Consider the following 18,582-nt stretch of genomic DNA (forward strand, 5'->3'; position numbering starts at 1 on the left):
GGTAGTGCTTAAATGTATAACATGTTTTTCCTTTTTTATGTTATTTTATTGTTTGGTTTAAAATGCATTTTATTGAGATTATGTATTTTTGTTTGCCTATAATGTAGAATTTGGTGCTCCTTTGACTTTGTAAGTGAAAATATATCGATGTGTATATGGACAAAGTAAAGGGAGTGCGCAATGCAAGTTTGTGCAATTCTGGGATTTTTTTTTTTAAAGTGAAAATAGGTCGATGTGTACATGGATAAAGTTAAAAGAGTGTGCAATACCATTTTTGTGCAATTCGGGGATTTTTTTTAAGTGAAAATAAGTCAATGTGTACATGTATACTGAGTTTGTGCAATTGTTTGTCTTGTTATTTTGGCTTTGTGTAGCGGCGATTTCGCAAGCCAAATTAATGAGTCAAATAATTGCACAAAATCGGTATCTATGGTCCGCCAAAAATCGCCAAGTTTCACCAAGGGGTACCCAGGGCCAGATTACCAATTAGGCACAGTAGGCACGTGCCTAGGGCCTACGAAGGCCAAAGGTCTTAGGGCTTTGAAAAAAAATATATTGAAATAAAAATACCCCAAAAACTTATAAACATTTTTATATTATTATATAGTGAAGGTCAAAATAATATATGTAAATACAAATACACAAAAAATACGAATACAAAACGTTTGGTTTACTAAGTAGATCCTAAAATAACTCCTTTTTTCGGGATTTTGACACAGCGAATTCGTGTATTATATCTTCAAAATTAATGCCGCGAGCGACATCACTTTCAATACACAGAAGGCCCAGTGACGAAGTTCTCTCTTGACCCATAGTTGAACGCATAAAATTTTTTATAAGCTTCAACTTGGAGAATGATCTTTCTCCTTCTGCATTCGAACCCAATATCGAAAGGTATATGCGCAATGCAATATTAACATTTGGGAAACTTGACACAAGTTTATCCTTTATTTGTAATTTGATGAGATCCGTTATAGAGGTGGTTTTGGGGTACAAATTTGAAAAAATCAAATACTCATAAACAAAGTTTTCTTCTAAGTCAGACGGATACATTTTTACCAGAGCTTGAGCCTTAACCTTGATAATGTCCTCGGTCAGTGTATTATCCGTAAGAAAACTAAATGTGTCATAAAGGCTGGTATACGCAGTGCGTCTCTTTGTCATTTCAGCGCAAAGCACATCCAGAACAATAAAAAAATCATTAATCTTAAAGGAATCTTTGGCACTGCGAGAGGGAGTCTCATCTGGCCCTTCATCGAACTGTCGTTTTCTCTTACGAACTCTAGTTTCGGATTCTTTAAATTCTGAATCTGGTGCAAGGGCTTTTGCCTTAAGATAATAGCTATTATACATGTCCTCAGTTCTGCAGTGAAATAAATATTGAATTAAACTGTCGTAAAGTCGCACCATCGTGTTAAACTCGATGTCAGGTTCTTGAAGAGATTTATTTACAATATCGACGTGTTTTAGTAGATCTTCCCAAATAACTGTGAGTAATACCATCTCCAAAGTATTCATTTGATGGATTAAGGTTTGTGCCTCAATCACTGTTGTAGGTTTCATACCTTCACTAGTTGAAATATTTGTAAGAATACCACGTATATCATCATAATGGGCTACAGCCTCATAACGTGCTGACCATCTGGTCTCTGAAAGTCTTTTTACAGAAATTTTACTTCCCAAAGACCTTAGTTTAGACCATCTTTGAGGGGACGCTGCAAAGAAATTGTAGAGCGATTGCAAAATTTCAAAAAATTTTACAGCTTCTAAGCAGCTTTCTGCCGCCGCTGTGCCAACTAGATTAAGACTATGAGCTCCACATGGTACCCAAGTGGCTGCGCTGTTGATTTCCCTAAATCTAGTTTGTGCGATGGGCACGCACAAACTAAAATTTAAACTTGTTTTCTCCTTCTTCTCGTCACCTTTAAATATACATTTTAGTTTGCGCCCGTCGCTTTTATTATGCTATCAGAAAGCTAAAAAGTTATTTTTAATTTGTTAAGTAATGCATTTTAAACTTGTAAAAACGAAACCCGGATTTACGAGTATGGATTAAAATTAAGCTATTCCAAAGGTGATTTGGACTGTACTATTTCTACGACTACTACTAGACATTTTTTACAATAGTATGGCCAAACCACCCCATAGTAGGCCTACTCAAAGTTCCTTGCATTGTGCTGCATTCTACGGCGGACTATTATACTAATAAGAAGTGATAAAATGAAAATTCTATTATTTATAATGGAATGAAGCAATATTCCAGAATCAAAAACTAGGTTGAAATAAGTAGAGTATAAAAACAACTTTCCTTTACTTACCTTACTTATAATAAATTTAACTTCCAGTTTTTAAACTAAAGATTGACTTGGGGTTGAGCGTGATTAAATACAAGCACAGGCATACACGCTCTATCGTAGTGTTTACATATTAACTTATTACACAACTGAGCTACTAAAACAAAAGACCTTAGCAGCAGGGAAAACCTCTCGATCGCGCGCAAGCGTTTTGTAGTGGGCATGGAAACGTGGCCAACTGTGTCAAACGCATGTGCCCGTCTGAGAGGTTTTCCCGGCGGCTAATGTCTTGTCATGTTCATGTACTAAAACCCTGGAATTCTGCATGGAATTTGGTAGATATAAAAGTTGTATTGTTGCAGATAAACTCAATTCTGGAATTATGGATTTTGAAAATGGCTCTATGAAAAATAAAAACATTAAAATCCCAAAATAAAATAATGTTATTTTACCGCATCATAACATTTTCGGATTTATATCTACAACAAAATTATTACTTAATATTAGCGGTCAATTTCAGTTAAAAAATGTTTATTATTTCGGGGCCTACGCTGCTGGAGTGCCTAGGGCCTACGACACCCTTAATCCGGCCCTGGGGGTACCCTAAATTATACTTTTACCTAATATTGCTTTTTAGATGTTGTGTATCTCATTTTATGTTTTTGGGCTAATCTTTACTGTACCCCTTGGTTTTTTTTCTGAAAAAATCGCCGGTTACAGTTAACTTTAGGGTATCCTTTGTATTATCGTGAAGTTACTCTTTCATTTATCGCCAAATTGTTGTTTAATTTATGGTAGCCTGAGTAGTTGAATTCTATGGAAACCCTATTATGATGTAATCATTGCGGTAAATTCGTAAGGGCTTGTTGTTTTGTGCGTGTTGGTTAGGAAGTATATTGCTTGTTTTGTGGTTTAGATGGTAAAATGGCCGAATGCGGTAAGATTAATTTGAAGTTTCTGTACGATTTGGAAAGAAAGGGGAAAAGAGCATTACTTGACTGGTGTGTAAATGAAGGTTTACTTAGTAGCCATTATAAGGTGTCCTGTTTGAAGGAAGGAAATGCGTTACGTCGTTACGAAGGATAATTTTAACTCTTATTTTGTGAATTTATGTGGCGACGCCAGTATATAGATTCTAGTTCAGATAATTTTAGGAAGTTTTTTAATGCTGTTAAGGAACTTACAGCATTGTAAGGCTGAAGAGGTGTGAATTCGTGAATAAGATAAGTGGATATTTCCTTTGTGTAGTGAAAAGATGAATTTCCTTTTTCATGTTATTTCAGTGTTTGATTTAAAATGTAGTTTATTGAGATTATATATTTTTTTGTTGGCTGCTCCTCTGACTTTTGAAGTGCATATAGTTCGATGTGTAAATGGACAAACACAAGGGAGTGCAAAAAGCCTGGTTTGTGTAATTCTGGTATGTTTTTTTTTAAGTGAAAATAGGTTGATGTGTACATGGATCCCGAGTTCGTGCTATTCTGTGTCTTTTTATTTTGGCTTTGTGTAGCGGCGATTTAGCCTAGTTTGTGCAATTTTCTGATGTTTTTTTAAATGAAAATAGGTCGATGTGTACATAGGTAATTTCAAGGGAGTGCGTAATGCCATTTTTGTGCAATTGTGAGATGTTTTTTCAAGTGAATATAGGTCGATGTGTACATAGATACCGAGTTTGTGCAATTCTTTGTCTTATTATTATGGCTACGCAAGCCAAAATAGCAAGTCAAAGAATTACACGAACTCGGTATCCATGTATCGTCAAGTTTTGCCAAGGGGTACCCTTAAATATGCTTTTACCAAACCGGTATTGTTTGTTCATGAAATGTAGAAGCCCGCTGCGCTTTTTTATAATAGTAAGCCTTTCGTATAGACCTGGGTTTTTGTTTCTTTGTATTCATTTGAGTTGTTGTGTTTGCTTGCACGTACATGGTTATGGTCTTGGATTTTTAACTTGTTATTATTTTGCTGTGGGTACCATCATTTGAGTATGTCTGAGGTGAGTAAGAGGATGCATGTTGATTAATAGCAGATGAGCAGAAATGAAAAATTTAATTGATTTGCTTACCTAGAGGATGGAGGAGATGGTGGTAGGAAAGCCTAAACGTATGCACATGAAAAAAAGGTATTTTTTAAAAAATTGCGGTTTCCTTTATTTATTCGTCTCTTTGTGTTAATTTTTGTTAAAAGATTTGTTATTTTATGTTTTTATGTTAGATAATATGTATTTTTGGTTATTTATTCTTCTCTGTTTGTGTATTTTTTGTTATTTGTTCGTCTTTGTGTGTTAAGACTACGGCGAATTTTTACTGGTTACCATGATAGTTTTAACTTTGTTTTAGCTTCTTGATTTAAGTGAAAATAGATCGATGCGTACATGTGCAAAGTTAAGGCAGTGCACATTGCCTAGTTTGTGCAATTCTCTGATTTTTTTTTTTTTTTTTTTTTATGAAAATAGGTGTACATGGATACTAAGTTTGTGCAAGTCTTTGACTTCTTATTTTTATTTTGCGTAACGGCCATCTTGAAATTGCTCACAATCTTGGCGTCAAAAAAGAAATGATTTGCCAAAGGGTACCATAGAGTAAATTTTTACCGTTTTTTGTAGTACTTAATATATTTGTTTATAAAATTTATCTGTTTAAGTAGACTGATTTATATGGTACTTTTCCGTTTTGCCGGCGCAGGCGATAAAGTCGCCAATAATGGTACAACTGATGCCAAACGGAATATCCTCGCTGGTAGCTTTTTAAGCCTCATTTTCAAAATAAGTCGCGGCCATTTCTTATCAGATTCATTGTTTCTTTCAATACTGGCATACAATTACATAGAATTTTTAACAGATAGTCCAGTTTTATGCCCTAAGGTCAATCTAATGAGAATGCACTAGCGAAATAAAGCACTCTGGTTTTACATAATTTCTGAGTAAGCTATTCGTATGAACTGAAATAATTCTTGCATTTAAACTTGTATTCCAAATTAAGATTTAACTTGAAATTAATGTAGATAATTACTGAGAGAATTAGATTTTTTTAGTGTAGTTTACGTGAGATGAGATCACTTGGGGTTACGTGAATCAGGATGTTGTACCATGAAAGCATAGTAAATTCGTAAATTAATGACTTTTTACAAATTTATTGTCTTTATTCATTGGCTTTTTATAAAATTTAAACGATATTAAAATGCTTATGCCCTCAAAATAAAAAATTCTTAGAACCAACATTTGATAACATTTTATATGTGTATGCTCTGTGTTGTCGCCAATAAAGTCTGCTTGGCGAGATTTGCGCCGGCGAAACGGAAAAGTACCATTTATATTTATGGTTTAGTAAATGTATCTGATTATAGTAGACTATAATCTATGTTTTTCCTTAATTTTTTTTCCTCATATAGTACTTGTGCATATATTTGAAATATTGGATTAATTTTTTTAAATTTTATTTTAGCCAGACCATGTTCCTGTCAAAAGATATAATTTTGCAAGCTTCCAAATTCTTATCCTTCAGAACTTCTTTCAAGCATATGTGTTGCATGCAAAAGTATAATTATAGCAGATTGAATATGATTTTATATAAATTACATTTGCCTTCTAATTGTTGTAAAGTTTTAGCATGTGATTTTCATACAAGTGCTTTAATGTGTGCTTTAACTGATCATAAAGACTTACAACCAACTGCTAAAGAATTAGCACCAAGGGAAAGTTATTTTAAACAAATTGAAGTAAAAAACAAAAAAAGCTTTATTCAAATTATAGATGCATATAATACTAGAGATAAGGTTAAAAGAGGTCACATAGAATTCATCTATGCTGCACTGAAGTATTTGGAAGAGTTCGATGTTATAGATGATCCAGATGTTTACAAAAAACTGATGGATGTTTTTCCAAAAGGCAAAATGATACCTAACAACTTGATTCAAGCCGAGTTTTTTCATTTTGCTCGGCATCAAGAATGTGCACTTGTCTTGCTAGATCAAATGGAACATCGAGGTAAGCTATATATTTATATCCATATTTTTAATTATAAGTATTGTTTTAATAAATTGTAACCTCTGTATGTCTTATTTCACCCCATGGGATCATATACAGGGTGCCCCGTAAATGTTGCAAAATACTTCTGGGGGAGGTAGGGCACATCATAAGGATTAAGATTTGCATAGGAACCCATGCCTGGAAATGTCAAAGGTAAGTGATAGCAGAGGTAAAAGATGGGAAAGGAAACAAGAGAGTGATTAATTTGAAGCATTTAGGAACAACATTGTAGAAAGAACTACAATTTTCTCAGACTTGTGGAAAAGTTACAAAACTGATGAATTGGAAGCAGTGGGATTCCAACACTTTAAAGTGAATCACTGATATAATTTTATAGATCCTGAAACTGGTACACACACAAAATATGGAACGATTGTGGGGTTTGTCAAAATAGAGAAACAAGAAACTCTGCTGAACTCCCCAAAAACACTTGGATTTGTATTTAAACAAATTTATGCAATGGAGAGTGCACAAGAATAATGACTTGTTTGTTTGTGTTTTAAAAGCTATCGAGGATTTTTTGGACATGATTACAAATGGTTTACAACAGCTTAAAGGTTACAGCAGATGTTAGAAGTTTGCGCCATCATACCCCAAATGTGCCTGACACCGACGGACCATTGATTGCCGGACATGTTAAAACATACAGGGAGTTTCTTTGGTTGTAGCAGCTGCACAGGCGAGTCTTGCCACAAGATTCATTTCAGGCACAACAGGATTGTGATACAAAACACTTGTAATGGCTCCCCACAAAAACAAATCAAGGCTCGATAAATCCAGTGAGCATGGGGGCCAGGGAACCGGTCCACCACGCCCAATCCATCGATGCAGGAATGATCTGTTCAAATGGCCATGAACGTCCAGACCTAGATGAGCGTGTGCTCCCATCATGTTGGAACCACATGTTCACAAGCTATCTGTTCATATAATGTTCCGTGCTCTTCGTAAGGTGTCTACCGCTCAAACGAGGCAATCCTCACTTTCCACTAGCACTATCCTGTACAACACCCTCTGTTGGCATACAATGACGTTCCTGGGAAGGGGTCCCTATTCAATTCTTGATCCTTATGATGTGCCCTACCTCCACCTAAAGTTTTTCACAACATTTACGAGATACCCTGTATACTGGCTTAGAATTATACTCTTACAGTCTTGGTTCTGGAAACATAAAATACACAAGTCATGTTCTTACTATCCATAAGGACAGCTTATGCTATCTCGGAATGTTGTGATATCAGCTATCTGAGTGGGTAGAGTGATGTCTAGTCTGTTCGTTGGCTTCATAAGCTCTACGTCCTTTGCGATGTGTCTGAGAGAGAAATCCTTGTGCTCAGGGATTTAATCTGCTCTATAGTGCATGAAAAATTTTAATCCTTACATCTTAGAAAGGGGGTACTTGGGAAAGTGTGTGGTAAGAGAATTCATTTTTAACTCTTTGAGCTCTCTTCTCTGTCACTTGGTATACCTTAGCTCGGAATTTAAGATATTTTGCTTTCTTATTTCCTTTAAAAATGCAATTGCCATTTTAATGAATACAAGTTTATGAAAATAAGAGAGTAAAATAAGTTATTATACAAATTTAGCTACTGTTTAAATGCAGGTCTTGACAGATCCAAAAACCTGTGCTATCTGAAGGGTTAAATTATCCCTCTGGAAGCCTGCTTTCCCGTCTAATACAGAGTGCAGAAAGGTGTAAGCATTAACAGTTACATTTAATTGTAGGATTGTCATAGTAAAATGTGATACCTTTTTTTCGAAGGGATTGTGTAACATTACTTTTAAGTCATTAGACTTCTTGACTTATTGAATTGTTGAACTTCTTCGCCAACTAAAGCTCATTCCTTTCCTCAGTTTTTTCACTGACATTAAATCTTTCATCCGCTGGGAGGAGAAGGGGGAGAAGAAAATGAGTTTAAAAGTGAATAAATAAAATTTATAATTTATTTGGAAAAGTAATCTGGGTACTTATGGATTATCCCGTCGACCATTTTCGTACTTTGAAATTATTCCGTCGACCATTTTCACCAAATCCCATATTATTGCCAGTAGGTAGCTTCTGCTCTGATTACCGCAAATAATTGTGCAATCCTTGACTACGTGAGTTAGTTTTCTTTAGCGTGTTGAAATATACAGGGTGATTATAATTAAAGTTTAAGTTTCAAAACGCTATAAAAAAAGAACCACTGATGAAAATGATGTGAAATTTGAAAGGAATGTTATTGAAGAAGGCGGAAAGCGTATGGCACAAGAAAAAATTTAGTTTCAAAAGTTAGCAACAGATGGCGCTGTAAGCGGCAGAATCACGACGGGAAACGAGAAATGATTCGTAAAACAATGGCTAAGGTGGAAGTTACACATTAAAACGCATTGACATATTAGAATTGTTGAATAATTTTATTTGCATGACTGTACATATCACATCGAAAGGGACAAATCGGTTTCAAGAGTTTTGCGGCGACATACCGTATAAGAACCATTCATCAAAGAAGTTCGGAACTGTCGCGAGACTGGCGCAAAACATGTTCAATATGGTGTCCACCGTTGTGTACAACAAGTTGAAAGCGACAAACAGCATGTTCCACAACGGATCGCAGTGTCTCCGGGGTGATGTTCAGAATGTGTTGCGAAATGCGTGCCTTTAATTCCGCTAAATTTGCAATTGGAGCACGGAATACAACATCCTTCAGATATCCCCACAGCCAGAAATCACACGGAGTAAGATCAGGCGATCGGAACGGCCAGGCTCTAGGGAAATGACGGCTGATAATTCGAGCATTTCCGAAATGGTGCCTCAGCAGCTGCTTCACGGGATGTGCAATGTGCGGAGAAGCGCCATCTTGCATAAAAATGATTTCATTCACACATCCACGCTGTTGCAGAGCTGGAATCACGTGGTTGCGCAAAAGAGACGCATAGACTCTCTGACCAGTGACGGTTGCGGTAACAGAATCGGAAGCACCCGTCTGCTCGAAAAAATATGGTTTTAGGATGAATGATGCCGTAAAGCCACACCATACCGTGACCTTTTCAGGATGAAGTGGTACGGGGTGCATTGCCAATGGATTTTCTGTTGTCCATATTCGAGAATTCTGGGTATTCACGTATACTGTCAGATGGAAATGGGCTTCATCTGTACACAAGAGTTTCCACGGCCATTCATTATCCACTTCCATGCGAGCCAGGAATTCTAACGCAAACGTCTCCCTAGCTGTCAGGTCAGACGGAAGCAACTCCTGCACATGGCCAATTTTGTACGGATAGCATTGCAGGATGTTTCGTACAATTTTCAGCACCGTGATCGTAGGCCTGTCCAATGTTCGGGCAATTCCTCGTGCACTGCACGGTTGCCCACCACCGGCCGACCCCTCCTGTAATGCTGTGGCCACTTCTTCAACTACCGTCGAATGCAGTCGTTTTCTCCCTCTACCAGATTGCACATCAAACGAACCTGTCGTTTCGAATTTTTGCATCATTTTCTTTAGACCTACGACACTCATTGGACCAACGCTTTCTTTTATACCCTTCAGTGTCTTGAATTTTTGCAGAGCTACTCTTGCACAATCATCATTCTTGTAATACAGCTTTACCAGCAGAGCGCGGTCCTGCAGTGAAACACCCATGGCGAACGTCTGAGACGCGAAATGAGGAACAGCCTGGTACCTGACGGCTTTATAACACTGAAATTTAACTAACATTTTAATTTACGTCGTCTTCCGCTTGCAGCGCCATCTGTTGCTAACTTTTGAAACTAAATTTTTTCTTCTGCCATACGCTTTCCGCCTTCTTCAATAACATTCCTTTCAAATTTGACGTCATTTTCATAAGTGGTTCTTTTTTTATAGTGTTTTGAAACTTTAATTATAATCACCCTGTACTGCTCTTTTTTTTTTTTTTTTTTTTTTTTACTCCGCAGCAAAATGATTTGAATTTGGGATTTGCCTAGTACCAAAGAGAGTGCAGTGGCATATTTTCAATAGTATGGAATCATTTCTTCTAAGAATTTTGTGTGTTAGTGGCCACAATATAGCGTTGTATATCAAAACTGATACGCAGTGGCATTGCAATGTAAAGGAGTGCAGTAAACGAGTAGCTATTCAAAAAGGCATGTGGTTGGAGGGCTCAAAACTCCCGTTTCTGACTTCCCTCCGGTTTATTTACTGCTGGTCTCAAGAATTACGAGGCGTATTCGGAAACTAAGTACCGTTTTGAAATAATAATAATAATAATAATAATAAAATAATAATAATAAAACAATTTTTTCAAATCCAATTTTATTTTTACATGAAAATGCATGTCTTAAACTATTTTTCAACATAGTTTCCGCCAATGATCAAACACTTGTCATAGCGGGTGACCAGTTTTTGTATACCATCGTCAAAGAAACTTCCCTCCAGTTTCGATAACCACGACTCCACAGCATTTTTCGTGTCATCGTCAGATCCAAAGCGCTTGCCACCAAGCTCGCGTTTCATGTGCAGGAACAAGTGATAGTAGGACGGCGCCAAGTCCGGGCTGTACGGCGGGTGATCGAACTGCTCCCAATGAAACTGTCGAATTAACGATTGAGTGACACCAGCAGTATGGGGCCGAGCATTGTCATGGAGCAACACAATTCCTTTACTGAGCATTCCTCTTCGTTTGTTTTGAATGGCACGCCTTAGTTTTGTTAAAATCTCACAATATCGTGCCGCATTAATGGTTTCACCTTTGGGAAGAAATTCAGTAAGCAAAACGCCTTTCCTATCCCAGAAGACAAAGCACATGATTTTTTGTGATGACATTGTCACTTTGAACTTTTGTTTTTTCGGAGAATGAGTATGTCTCCACTCCATCGATTGTTGTTTCGATTCTGGTGTGAAATGACACCCCAAGTTTCATCACCTGTCACAATTTGGTTTAAAAAGTTTTCTCCCCCATCACTCTACCGCGTGAGAAATGTCAGGGCACTACCAAGTCGCTTTGTTTTGTGAACATCAGTGAGCATTTTTGGAACCCATCGGGAACATAGTTTGCGATAATTCAAGCAGTCAGACACAATTTCGAACAAAACAGTACGTGAAATTTGTGGAAATGCCTCTGAAAAAGTTGTCATTGTGAAGCGTCTGTTCTCATGAATTGCTTCATCAACTTTCCTTACCAAATCATCGGTGACAACAGAAGGCCAACCACTCCGAGCCAGAGTCGTAGCTAGGGTTTTCAGCGCCCAGGGACAACTGAACATTTCGCGCCCCCTACTGCTTGCCAAGGATGGAAAACATTTAATTCTAAAATGCCGTAACATCAGTTTGGCGCTCCTTGGATTCTGCGCCCGGGGACAGATGCCCCCCTTGCCCCCCTCTAGCTACGCCCCTGCTCCGAGCCTCGGCGTGGACATTTGTTCGATCTGCATTAAACATTACCCACTTTCTCACCATTCCATCACTTAATCGCGTATTCACCGTAAACTTCTGTCACTTGACGATAAATTTCGGCCGGTTTAACATTCCTCGCGTTCAAAAATTTAATCACGGCACGAATCTCACAGTCAGCGGGAGAACTAATTGTCTTAAACATTTTGAATGTGCACAGCAAACTGAAAACACAACATAGAGCAACCAAAATGGCGACAATTGAAAGTCAGTGAACAAGAAAGACTAGTGCGCATGCGCGGGACGCCTCCCACAGCGCTGCGACGGCGCTAGAATGAAACGGTACTTAGTTTTCGAATACGCTACGTATCATTTGAATGGGGAGAAAAACAGCTGGATTTAACAGGAAATACAATTGTTGATTGAAACAATTATATGAGGGAGGTGTGCACTTATAGCCTTCTACAATACAATTCGAAACAAATAGGAGGTCCGAACAAAATTGTAGAGATAGATGAGAACCTTTTTACAAAGTGCAAAAACCATGTCAGTTGTATTCTTCCAGAACAGTGAATATTTGGGGGACTGTGTAGAGATACCAACGAGTGTTTCATCGTAGAGGTTCCCAATCAAAATGCAGTAACTCTAATGGCCGAAATTAGGAACAACATTGCAGAAGGAACTACAATTTTCTCAGACTTGTGGAAAAGTTACAAAACTGATGAATTGGAAACAGCAGGATTCCAACATTTTAAAGTGAATCACTGATATAATTTTGTAGGTCCTGAAACTGGTATACATACACAAAATATAGAACGATTGTGGGGTTTGGCAAAATGGAGAAACAAGAAACTCTGCGGAACTGCCCGAAAACACTTGGATTCGTATTTAAACGAATTTATGCGGTGGAGAGTGCACAAGGATAATGACTTAATTGTTTGTGCTGTAAAAGCTATCAAGGATTTTTGTCCGCCGAAATGATTTATAATAATATGTATGATTAGATTCAAGAATAATTCAATGTGTAATAATAATAATAAAAAAAATTGCAGTTTTTTACTTCGCTTTAATTCTTTTTATTACATTCTTTTTATTACAGTTACATTTTATTATTAATTTGATAAATTTAATGTGTTTAGAATATTTATTTTGGAAATTGCATTTCATTATGATGGTACCAACGGATTTGCGCATTTTCACGAGTGTTTACAGGTCCACAGGATAATCCCAGTGCAAGAGAAAAGGCTAGTTTGAGCTTTAATTCTCTTACTTATAATAAATTTGATGAAGAAATCATTTCTTCTGTTTTGCTAGAAAAGAAGAAAGGAAAAAGAGGTTTAACTATGCATCTCAATTAAAAGAAAAAAATATTTTTTAATGCTTACCTTTTTGAATAAATTAGTAATTATATATTTTGTCTGCAAAAATCGTTATCCAGCCTTTTTATTTTCTCAACCATTGGTCATAGAGAGTTAGAGAAATGTTTTAAATAATGTAAATATTCATATTTTGGCATTTTTAAATATAGAAAAGTATTATTTTGTCAAAATTATTAGATTTAACTCTTTGTGTGTTTACCCAGACCCTGTATGTATAGTCAGGAAAATTTTATACTCATTGTAAAAATTAGAATAAAAAAATTGGTTTGTCATTCAAAAAAAATTGATCAAGATATTTATTTTCAAAATGCCTGATTTTTTATGTCATTTTGTAATTTGCTGTAAAGGTTTGGTTAATAAATAAATTAGTTTAACTTGAGATCGATTTCCCCCTTAAATGCCCTTCTGTGCTATACTTTTTATGATTTAGTAATGTGAATATTCTTTTAATTTATAATTTTGATACAACTGCTATTCCGAAAGATTTCTCACAGAAATTAAATTCTGTTTTCAAAGGCTAAGAAAAGGTTATTAATATTCTCATGAAGTTTCATTCCTTTAGAATAATAGTCAGTCAATTGTACGCTAAATGCATAAAACTAGAAACAGTTTTAATTTATGCAGATAATGTTATAAGTTGGCCATGTGTAAGTACTGGAACCTGCCAGAATTTTCAGATTTCATAAATAAAATTTTCTTTTTTAAAAACTTTATATGGATGAGTATTTGTCATGTCAAACTGCATAGAATTTATTGTTGTGTAATCAATTAACATAAGAAATCTTCTTCCAAACTGATATTTTACTTTTACTTCTATACAAATGCAAGCGTGTCACTTCTTAATACGTCTTAATATGGCTACTTGTAATTAATTTTTATAACGAGTATGTGAATTTTCCTAAATATAAATATACGGATAGAAGAAAGGTATTAAAAATTGGTTTTTTGTTCTTTTTACAAGAATGTTTTTTTTTTAGATTTAAAAAATTAATTTTTAAATTTAAATTACATTTTTTTAGATTAAATTTTTTAGATTTGCATCATTTAAAATATTTTCTTCTAACTGTAAGTATATGTCTACAACAAATACTAGTTTCAAAAATAAAGGCCAGGTAGTAGGCTAGACTTTTGTAGATTTCCCTATCAGTACAGTTTTTCCAATGTCATGGCAGGCAGTCAGTTATACTTTCGTGTATTTTCTTGCATGAGAATTGTGAAAAATCCTTTATTGCACAATTTCATTCACAAAGCAGAAATGCCGTTCCCACAATGATATTTCAAGCTTTACTAAGAGGAAATAACTGGTAGGAAAAAGCTTTGGAGAATATGGAAAATGTCTATGTATCTCTTGATTCTAATACTTCAGCATCAGCTGAATTTCATGATTGTGATAAGGGGTGACATCATTCTGAAGAAGAAGAATATTATGGCTCAAAAATCAAAATTATTTTCAGCAAATGGTAAGTTGTACTATGTTCTGTTGTATTACAGTGTAAAATGGATCCTTAAGAGCAGGGCTGTGGAGTCGGAGTTAGGCAGATTTTTTGAGTAAAAGGAGTCGGAGCTGGAGTCGCTAAAAACACGTTGACGCCGACTACAGTTTTTGTTGGACAGTTTGAAATTAGACCGAATTGAAAATAAAATAAAATAAAATAAAAATTTAATGAGAAACTGAGTTATTATTTTTATTTATGGACTATATACATTAATAAATATTCAGTTATTTTCAGTTCTATTGACATATTATATGACATATATGTAGATCCAAAACACTGAATTTTGTTGGGTGACGAACAAATTAAAAAGGCAAAGAAAGCCATCTATGAACTTTTACTAGGAATGAAATTATTCTCAGTACAATTGGAGTATTCAAATCAGTACAGTCAGATTGCAGACATTGCAACTGAGTCTCTTTCATCCTCTTCCAATAATGAATTAGATTTTGACAGATATTTTGATAATAATGAAAAGGCTAAGGCAAAGTGAATGAAAATAAAGAACCAAGAGCCTTTAGATATAAAAATGAAAAAATACATACAAGGGCATTGAAAAAAATAGAGAAATATGATCGCTCTTGCAAGACACCTCTTTTAAAACTTATACATACCCATCCTGAAAAGTTAAAAGAAGTAGTCTTAACAGTATCAGCTCTTCTTCCTACTGAAGTTAGTGTGGAAAGACTATTCTTAGCTCTGAAGTTTATCAAATGGAATCTACGGTCCTCTATCAAAGAAGATCTTGTCGAAGCTATACTGTGTCTTGGAAATTACTGATGCTAATTATTCCATTTCATAATAAATGCTAATTAATATAAATAATCTGCTATGCAATCAGTTTTTTGTGTGCAATCTGCTATGCAATCTATTACTTCATTTACTTTTAAAACAATAAGCTGTAACACATGTGTATATGTTCACATATATGTGAGGGAGTCAGAGTCTTTAAATTTCTAGGTGTCGGAGTCAGAGTTGGAGTCAGTTATTTTCCCTACCGACTCCACAGCCTTACTTAGGAGCATGAAAACTCTCTAGAAGGGTGAATGATTGAGGGCCAGCATTCATTGCTAAGGAATGTAAAGTATGTAACCTTGAATTAACTTTGAGTATATGACACAGCAGTTTTCTGAGAAGAGTTCCACAACCATGCTAAATATTGGTAGTTCCATTTGGGTTCAGATCACAATGAATGAGCTGCATGCATGGGAACTTCAGTAGTTATGTAATGTGAATATGAGCCAGTATTTTTGAGAAAATCCTCTACAAAGACGTCCTTAAAGCAGCCCTTATGGGCTTTACCATAATTCAGATAATAAAGTGCCATGTAAAACAACATGTACGTGACAATTTTCAGTGGAAAGCTATGTAAGCCAAGGCAATAGTTGTTCATTGTTTGATTCACATTTTTATGAATTCATAAGGAGACAATAATAATCAAAAACACTTTTTGGGGGTGGGACAGATATTTTAGCTAACATTGTTGCCTGTCGACTGCCTTTGAATTAAATATATTAAACATGTTGCTTATATCTCTTTGAAAAATGCTCATTTTCAAACTAAATACAGTCTTTAATAAAGTCTTTAATCTGGAATGATCTACACTCAAGAGCCAAAACATTATGACCACCTGTCAATAACGAATTGGGCCACCTTTGGCGAGCAACACAGCTTCAACCCGCCTTGGCATGGATGCCACAAGTCCTTGATAGATGGCCGGAGACAGATTGTACCAGATGTTGTAGCAACGGTCACGCAAATCCGAGATATTGCGAATTGGTGGTGTTTGACCTCTGAGCTGCCGTCCCATGACATCCCAAAATGTGTTCTATCGGATTGAGATCCGGTGAGTTAGGCGGTCAGGACATTAACTGGAAATCAGCATCATGTTCCTGGAACCACTCCAACACAATTGTAGCCTCGTGACGCGGGGCGTTGTCCTGTTGGAACATTCCATTTCCAGCTGGAAAAACAGAGGCCATGTAAGGCTGCAACTGGTCCGCAATGATGTTCAGATACCCTGTAGCATTCATGGTCTGCTCTACCACAACCATGGGTCCCAGAGACGCCCAAGAGATCGTCCCCCAGAGCATAATACCGCCACCACCGGCCTGTGTATGACCTACTGTGCATTGGGGGAGCAACTGTTCGCCTGGAAGACGACGTATCCTGACACGGCCATCGGCGTGATGAATGACAAACCGTGATTCATCTGACCAGGCAACTATCTCCCACTGATCCATGGACCAGTCGCGATGTTCCCGGCGCAGGCGCAGTTGGCGATGACGCTTGCTCAGCAAAGGCACACGAGTGGGGCGTTTGCTGTGTAGCCCCATATCCAACAGTGTCCGCTGAACAGTCTTCTCCGATACTTTTCTACTTGGGCCCTGCATTGTATTCGGCTGTCAGCTGAGCCACTGTCTGGCTCCGGTTTTGCTTCACCATGCGAGACAGTCTCTGACGACCTTTTTCTTTGATAGCGTGTGGACGTCCAACACCATATCGTCTACTGCTGGTTTCACCGTCATTGATCCACTTTTCATACGTACTAACAACTGTAGATCGCGAACAACCCACGAGTCGTGCAGTTTCGGAAATACTTGTTCCGAGCCTTCGATCCATTATAATCTGCACTCTATCAAAGACGCTTAGATCCGCAGCCTTTCCCATCACACACAGAAGTAAGTGAAAGAATGATTCTTCTTTCACTTACTTACTTACTTACTCTCCAGCAGCAGTTAAATACCATTTCCACCTGATCATGTGCCTTCCACGTCGTCCAGGCGCGTTCATCGCAAAATGTAGGGCTGATCATAATGTTTTGGCTCTTGAGTGTATAATCCGGAACTTAAAGCTACAAACTTTCTGCGCATGCGTAAGCGCATTATGTATAATACATTTATGTATAATTAATTAGTATGTATAATACGTTTACGCATGCGCGTTTAATGTATAACGGACGGTATAAGCTGAGCTAAAATTATCTAATAATCTATTTCAGGTAATATTGCAGATTGTGTTGTTCCTTAATCTTCTAAATGGATCCGGCTTATTATTTTTTGCAGACTATTAGAGCAATTTCATAAAAGTAAGCTTGAACTTTCGATTATGTCAAAAAGCATGTTTCGATGTCCATCAAACAAAAAGTGGAATTGCTGCAAAAAAATTGATAAAGGCATATCCTTTGTTTCTCTAACCATTCCGAAATCTGTTTATCAATTTCGCGCTGCTCTGCAGGGGGGGGACGTCGCGTCGTGCAGTGAACTGGAAGTTGATTTGTCAGCACTATCCTTATCTTCAAGGCAGATGTTTTTATTTTATTGGGCTTATAATTCCTTACTAAATGTAGTATTTCATCTCGATGTACTCCGTCTTTGATATGATTTAAATCAAATTCCTCGTCATTATAAATCTCACGAATACATATCAAATGGTTTTCTGGTTTCAATTTTCTAATTTTGTCTATGCGTAATGTATGCTTTACGCATGCACGCGTTGAAAGAAATGTTTAATAAAGTAAACAAATAAATACTAAGCTTTTTTTTTTTTTTTTTTTTTTTCTTTGGTAAATTTTGATACAAAAAAATAGATCATAATTGCTCTTTATTTAATAAATTACGGTTTCATATTTATAATTTCTGCATGCCATCTTACCAGATTTAAACTGATGATCTGTAATCTGGAATAATCGATAACCGGGACCTCCGAACTCCCAACAAGTCTGGATTAAAGATTTTTGACTGTATTTTCAATAAAAGTTTTTGAAGTATGTCATTCTATTATAGTTTTTTATTTATTGAAATAACTAATCTAAAATGCCTTATGTTTAGAAAAACTGTGATATCACATTGTCCTGTAATGGAAATGATTTTACATAATTAATAGGAAATTATGTAATTATAAATTATGGTGGTACTTTTCTGGTATTGGAACTGGACTAAGAAATCTATGTTGTATGTTCATATGTAAGTATGTATGTGTGTGTCTGTATACATAATTATACATACATATGTACTGAATTTACATGCATATATGAACACA

General features: G+C 36.3%; 1 protein-coding gene across 1 annotated transcript in view; it reads left to right on the forward strand.

Annotated features, from left to right (window-relative positions):
- The window catches only part of ECSIT (evolutionarily conserved signaling intermediate in Toll pathway, mitochondrial), a 36,999-nt gene that overhangs the window by 42 nt on the left and 18,375 nt on the right, over positions 1–18,582 (forward strand). Inside the window, exon 2 of the mRNA XM_085819833.1 lies at positions 5,738–6,279. Coding sequence (XP_085675959.1) covers positions 5,745–6,279 — 535 coding nt within the window. The 5' untranslated portion in view covers positions 5,738–5,744. The remainder of the gene's footprint in view (positions 1–5,737; positions 6,280–18,582) is intronic.

The sequence above is a fragment of the Stegodyphus dumicola genome, chromosome 7, assembly GCF_044657685.1.
Source record: "Stegodyphus dumicola isolate Sdum_Otavi_A_Nest chromosome 7, ASM4465768v1".
Lineage (NCBI taxonomy): Eukaryota > Metazoa > Arthropoda > Arachnida > Araneae > Eresidae > Stegodyphus > Stegodyphus dumicola.